At 41.5% G+C, this 7,638-nt stretch overlaps 1 protein-coding gene across 1 annotated transcript; it reads left to right on the forward strand.

Annotated features, from left to right (window-relative positions):
• The first annotated feature begins 2,144 nt into the window (after window positions 1-2,144).
• Window positions 2,145-3,839, forward strand: LOC139451094 (uncharacterized). Its single transcript, XM_071232893.1, has 2 exons — window positions 2,145-2,150; window positions 3,243-3,839. Exons 1-2 carry the CDS (start codon window positions 2,145-2,147, stop codon window positions 3,837-3,839), a joined length of 603 nt encoding a protein of 200 aa, XP_071088994.1.
• Window positions 3,840-7,638: the final 3,799 nt, after the last annotated feature.

Genomic DNA, 7,638 nt, shown 5'->3' on the forward strand with positions numbered 1-7,638 from the left:
GTTGAAACATAAAATTGTTGCTAAATGTTGTTTCATTTACTTCTTTCGGTCTATAAGAAAAAAAAAACACACACGCACATACAGGCCGGTTCATATGGGAATATAAACACTTAGGGTCGTAAAGAAACTCCCCTGTTTTTATAGACCAGTATCTCAAGAACTTCGACATTCAATGTCAAACATCCCTTCTTGAGAACTTCGACATTCAATGTCAACCATCTCATCTTTAGAACTTCCACATTCAATCCCAGACATCTCATCTTGAGAAGTTCGACATTCAATCCCAGACATCTCATCTTGAGAAGTTCGACATTCAATCCCAGACATCTCAACTTGAGAACTTCGACATGCAATGTCAGGCATCTCATCTTGACAAGTTCGACATTCAATGTCAGGCATCTCATCTTGAGAAGTTCGACATTCAATGTCACCCTTCTGTCATCCTGTCTCAATCTACACTTGACACGCGTGAGTGTGCAGATAAAGTGATGAGATGTTTACAGCACATAACAACATGGAATGTTGGCTTAGACAAATATCAAACATTAATACATGAAATGAAACAGTCGTTTTAGTTTTCCTTGGCAGCGCCGCGATGTTCGTGAACGCTGACACCTTTAACCTATCATTACGGTGAGTGACACAATAAGGCTTGTGTACGGACACCCTCCGCTCTTTGAAACCAGTGAGCGAACACGACCTATGAACATAGTGAAATGCTTGAAGATGAACTGAAATAATTACCACTGTAAACTACGGTTATAACGAACTGACGGATATAACGAACTTACTTTTTTAGCCCCGACTATTTGCTGAAGTTATGCTGTATATTTGCTTATAACGAACTACGGTTATAACGAACCTAAATAAGTAGTCCCTATGAGTTCGCTATAACCGTAGTTTACTGTTTATAGCATATATTGCTTAGTTAGTGAAACAAAAGCTCCATCTTTTTATTCCAATCGTCAAACCTGTCTACACTTAATACAATTTAACTGGCTTCCTCATAGTGCGTTCTCTTTCAATCATTTTGTTACAATATTATCGTTTTGTTGTTAACCCTACCATGTTAATCATGCGGGGGCACGGGTGGCCCTGTCGTTTAAGGCGCCGCGATTCACAGTGCAGTGTTGGGTCCTAGGGCACGCCAGAAACCTATGATTGTGGGTTCGAATCCCGGTTCGCCCAGATTATGTTTCTAGGTTTGTCGGCACCATACCCGTGCTCGTGGGTTTCACCGAAGTGGTAAACGTCTGAGACCTGTATCACTTCGGGCTTTCCTCCCACATTAAGCTGACACGCCGTGATATTACTGGAATATATTAAAAGCGGCGTTAACACCCAACTCACTCACACTCACTGTTAATCATGCACATAAATTGTTCTTATTTTCACCCTACACCAACTATACATAATTCTGCACCATGCTCCCGCTATCAAGTCTTGCCTTGACGACTGTATAAGGATACGTACCGAAAAGTCGCTATAATAGTGCAATAACGGTAAAGGAACAAGTACGTAGCTCTGAAATGTCGTCTCAAAGAATAAAAGAAGTTATTATCCATAAAAAGTGTTATGTGATTATGCTCTTCCACCCCCAAAACCCTGTCAAAGACGATAAAAATGTTGCTTTCCATAACGTCTGTCTACATTGTCATCTGTCATCTTCTAAAAGAGTCCATCAAACAATTGATTTGAGCATCTTCTGTGAACATTAAATCAATATTAACAAAGTTTCACTGTACCGAACGCTTTACTCAAACTGATTATTCAAACTGCAGGGTAGATGTGTCTACTTACACACTGATGGATGGGATGGTGTAGATGATTAACGCAGCAAGAATGCAGTATCTGTGATTATAAAACAGTTATATGTAAATAAAATGTAGAAATATGTCGTGACTCAGTCCTCCCGTTGGTCAGGTCGGGCGTGAGCAGGTGGCGCCACGTGGTCTCCCGTGGAGAGGAATCACCATGCAATGACCAGTTTGTACTTGACACACAATGTCTTCATGGGAGTTGCCATCTGCTGATTGCGTAGCAATAGGTGCTAAGTGTGATACACACTATGCTATAAATGCTGGTACTACTGTTAATGAAACAGTTGTGCAGAGAGTTGCGAGAGTGGCACAGGCTGATCAAACATGAAGGTAGGTACTTGGGATTGGGTGATTCTTTAAACATGAACATTTGAATAGTGTTTTACTGTACTAGTCCGGAGTAATGCCGAGTTTATAGTGTTTATAGTGCTAGCCACTGAGTACTCATTCCGAGCCGACCAGTTCCTGTTTTCGCCTCTCAATGCTGAGAGCCAGGCAGGTAACAATAAGTACCAACTTTTAACGTCTTTTGGTAGAACGCGGCCGGGGATCGAACCCCCGACCTTCCGCTTACCGGGAAGATGCTCTACCACTAGACCACGGAGACGGTCTCAAGTATATAAGTAAAGTGGAAATAAAGCATACAGGTAGTGCCAGAAAGCTGCTGTTGCGAATGCATTGTCAATGATGTTATGAAGACAATTTGGATGATCCAAAGGAGGTATTATTATTCCTTATTATGGTGAGGCGAGGTGGCATGAAATGAGATGTGTCGTCGAATTCAAGATTATTATTATATTGCGACGTGCCTATATACATACATATATATATGCATATATATATATATATATATATATATATATATATATATATATATATATATATATATATGTGTGTGTGTGTGTGTGTGTGTGTGTGTGTGTGTGTGTGTGTGTGTGTGTGTTTGTGTGTGTGTGTGTGTCTGCTTGTACTGGTCCGGACTAATGACAGTTTTATAGTGCAAGCCAACAGAGATACAATGCCAAATATTAACATGACGGAAACCACTCTTAGACACAGAATACTGATTCCGAGCCGACTACTCCTTATCATATCCTCTTAATCCCGAGCGCCAGACAGGGAAACAACAAGTACTATCTTTTAACGTCTTTTGAAATGACGCTTCCGGGAATCGAACCCAGGACCTTTCGCTCTCCAGACAGACGTACTATCTACTAGGCACGGAGCCAATCCCAAATATGGAACCATATAGAAATGGTACCGCCCAATAACATCACATGAAGGGATTAATGTTAATACCTTTCCATTGGGATTTCAGAGCAAGTGACCAGTTATAACCATCTTTTTTGTAACATATATAGGCTTGTTAACACTGCTTCATCATTAAGTATATTATCATAAACAGACCCCGTTTATTTCCAGGTGGCGTTCTTGTGTTTGTCGTTGGTGACACTGTGGGCGATGTCTGTGAGTGAAGACGCTGCCAAGGCGACTGTGGTCGAGCCCCAGCAGATCGGCGCCATTGTAGCCTATGACGTTCCCGGTAACCAAGTTATCTATCGCCCACCTACTACATTCTACAAACCAGGGATCTCCGACCTGAAGAGCGTCGGTGGGGTGAAAGGTCTACTGAGTCTCGGCCTCCATACGAGTCAATATAGACCCCCTGGCACCGGGCACCGTTACAGAGAGTACCTTCCTGCAACGCACGGTCGGAACCAATATGGTCAAAACCTGGCCAATCAGAATCCTTATGACAAGAATCAATTTGATCAGCGACCTTACTTCTCGCGCGGCCCAATACCCTACAGCTCCGGGCAGAGGTACCACAGAGCCATGGGGAACTCCTTCAGTGGGAACCCGACTTCTTTGGGAGGTACCCTTTTTCCTCAACGTCCTCTGAACAACTACAAACCCAGCTACGTTCTCTACAAGCCAGGCGTGAAGGATCTGAAGAGATATGGAGGCATCGAAGGCCTTCTTCGTCTAGGGCTACCCTCTATCTTGCGCAATCACTGAAATTGTTCAAATACAGTACACCTAATATAAAGCAGGCGCAACTAACTCGACAAAAATCGAACGATTTTTTTGTCTGTCATGTGGAAAAGCTATTGAGGCGTTTGTGTAACTACATTGAGCATGTTTGGTCAATAAACTATCAGCATTCAATGTATGCTCTTTTGTTTTTAATAAGGGCTTGGCCCTAGGTGCTTAGGGGTGGAAAAAAATCTGAAGTCACCAGCAACATCTCCTAAGAAACATACATGTCTAATGTTGAACTACTATAAAAGCGCCACTGAAAACCTCTAAAATTAACCATTTCGACATATACCAGATTTCTACATATACTAGATTTCGACACAAACTCTCACATATGCATGTCGAAGAAGTAACTCGTATCAGATGTTATTCCGTCGTTCCTTTCTGTAACGTTACAGTTTACATGCGAAAGAGGAACGTTGCTTTCTTTTTAGAAAAGAATAAAACCGGCCACGACGACATAATTCTTATTCCAAGAAGCATATTTATTACTCGTCAAAAGTTCTTGCTAACTGAATGACTGATCACCGTTCGTAGAAACCCATACAAGTCGGCTGTTTGTCTGTACGGATGATATGACGTTAATTTCTTTGTGAGACATTTTGAAGTTGTTCTAAGTATGGACCGCCTCCGTGGTCTAGTGGTAGAGCGTCCGCCCGGAGACCGGAAGGTCTGGGGTTCGATCCCCGATCGCGTCATACCAAAAGACGTTAAAAGATGGTACTTGTTGTTACCCTGTCTGGCCCTCGACATTAAGGGTATAAAACAAGGACTGGTCGGCTCGGAGTCAGTATACTGTGTCTGAGTGGGGTATTCATGTTAAACTGCGGCATGGTATCTCAGTGAGCTAGAACTATAAATGGGCATCAGTCCGGACTAGTACAAGCAGCCACACAAACACACACACGTACATGCACGTCGCTATATAAGTGCAATAATCTTGGACGCGACGTTAAACCCCATTTCACCTCACTTGTTCTAAGTATGGATATGATATATGGATGAATAACGTCTTTATTAGAATTAGGACTAACGTTTCGGTGTAGGTTTTAACTTGCTTGATAACGTTATTAGAACCTACATCGAAACGTCGCTCCTAATTGTAATACAGAAGTTGTACATCCATATATCTTATCCTTACTCATGACGTTACTTGTCGCGTTACAAATTAGTCACCATGGCGGACACAATATAAAATTATATAAATGTGGGAAAAGCCATCCCCTGAAGATAAGTCTTTGTTATTTGTGAACTCGAGGTAAATGCATATATGGGGTTGTATACCATGAGTCCGAGCTCATACATGAGACCCGCGACATTGATACAGTCATTGCATTTCTATCTTTTACTTATGAAATCCTACAGGAGACACTGTCGAGATAAGTTTGTCGCACTGTCGCTGTTACAAAATCTAGTGAAAAGGAAAAAATTTACCAAGGCGAATTGTTTTGAATATTATCTTTGGTCTTTTTTTACCACCGACGGAGAACGCGACAACGCACTGGCGGCCAATAGAAACTTTACCACTTTAAAGAAATGAAATTGTAAAAATGTAAAAACACAAGTTCAGACTAAATCAATGCAATAAACATAGTCCAAACACAACAATGCTTTATGCAGAGGTGATACACGTCAACGGCACGTATATTTGTAGAAAATGCTAAAAAGTGAAAAACACGTGCCGCTTAAGCAGCCGAAACTACGTGTGCAATAAGGGTATATAAATGAAACTGACGGCATGTCAGTCACTCACACTGATAAAGAATCATCACAGAAATGCAAGACTGACACCCAAAATGCGAGCAGCTGACTCTGTGTATGACGCAGATGGGAACCACCCATGCCATACCTACTTTGCCAGAAGTTTTGGTTGCTCCTGTGTTGCTGTAACTAACGCGATGCTACGTTACAGAAAGACCATGCAGACATCAGGCTGCCAATGACTCAGGGTAACTAGGCCCAATGAAGACCGGTACTTGCGTAATTTGCAAATCGATTCCTGACAGTGACGTCATCAGCGACGAATGCCTTAGGACATATGGTTGTCCTACCATTGCTTCAACAGCTGCCAGGGGCATTCTTTATAAGCATGACAACGCCAGACCCCAAACAGCCCGACTTGTAGAGATCTTCCTTGCAGCCAACAACGTCAACGTGTTTCCGTGGCCTGCACGCTCGCCAGACATGTCCCCCACAGAACACTCTGGGATGTCATGGATGCCAACCGACAAGAACTGATCCAGGCCCTCCAAGATGAATGACGACATTTCACACGTGAGGTCATCAGACGCCTGACTTTTTCTGTACGCCGGAGAGTTTTTGAGTGTCTTATAGCAGGGGGTGGCCATGTACGCTATTAATGTGTCATGAAACGATTTTTATATGTGTTTGTTTTCCCTTTGTCCATTACCCCATCTCATTTCGGGCAACTGTCATGTCACTATCGGATGCTGTATGACTGTCATTTTAGATGTTGATTTTGGTGAGATTTTGATCTTGCAAAGCATTCTACTTCATGCATCTGTCTTTTGTGGTTTTTATACCAGAATGATTTAAAACTATGATACAGTTTGGCCACCAGTTTAAGTGTCGAAATGTAGTTTTTTTGCATTTGATTAATATTTTGTTCTCTACTGAATGGGGAAAATTCAACGCGACGTTTCAAGATGTGTCTAAAATGGGTAAAAAAACGTTTAAATGTAAACAATGCGACAATTGGTAGGTTTTGTCCCTTTTTGCTCCGTTGGTTTTGTGAAGGCGAACACGGCAATGTTCCTTCCAGCATTCCGCTGTGATTAATAGGAATTTGGTTTAACGCCGCTTGAACAGTATTCCAGTAATATCACGGCATGTCAACTTAATGTGTGAGGAAAGCCCGAAAAGATACAAGTCTCCTATGTTTACCACTTTGGTGTCGTTTTAATAAGTCCGAAGTTATGCAGGGACGTATATTAAAGATGTTCAGGTTCAAATTGATCTTTAAAGGAGATATAAGTATACCTAATTTCAAAAAGGTTATTTACGAGCTTGTCCCTTTGGACTCATCTTTCATGAATGAGTGAGTGAGGTTTAACACCGTTTCAATCATTGTATCAATTCTAACGCAGCGTGTCATTTAATGTGTGATGAAAGCCCGAAGCAATGCACGTCTTACGCGTTAAAATGTTGCTCAACGAAAAAACATTATCAAGGCGAATTAACGATTCGAATCTACGACCCTGCATGTACGTGCCAGCACACATAAGGAACGCAACTCTGTACAGTAATCAGGGTGCTTTAGACCACAGGGCCACCCGTGTCCCGTCTTCTTTTATTAACCAGGACTGAATATTGTTCAATATATAGTATTTCTGAAAATATTGGTAGAATTAGCTGCGCCAGAGTAAGGATGTTTTCTAAATGTATTTTCGCTTATAGGTGTATCATTTCCGTTTTGATCATTTCGCAAGGTTAAAGGAGTGTTTCATTAACACACAGTTATAGCGATTACCATCGCAACAACCTTGCTATTCACACATGCTGTCTATAGATATATTATGTTGTTTTTTTCAAAAGTCTAACATTATGCAGCTCAGATCATATACGTTTATTTTCTGATCCTAGGTGTTTGGACGTCAAACGTTTTCGAATGGCCATGTTTATCGCGATGACTCGAGCTATAACGAGGGGCGTAGCATCGCACAGAAATTGTAAATACTCAGATGATGTCTTGTTCTTAAGAGAAGGTTGTCTTTTATGAGCGAATGAGATGTTTTACAGTTGTTCATGTGATTTGAGA

Source organism: Haliotis cracherodii, unplaced genomic scaffold (assembly GCF_022045235.1).
Source record: "Haliotis cracherodii isolate W230 unplaced genomic scaffold, xgHalCrac1.p SCAF_8, whole genome shotgun sequence".
NCBI classification, from domain to species: Eukaryota; Metazoa; Mollusca; class Gastropoda; order Lepetellida; family Haliotidae; genus Haliotis; species Haliotis cracherodii.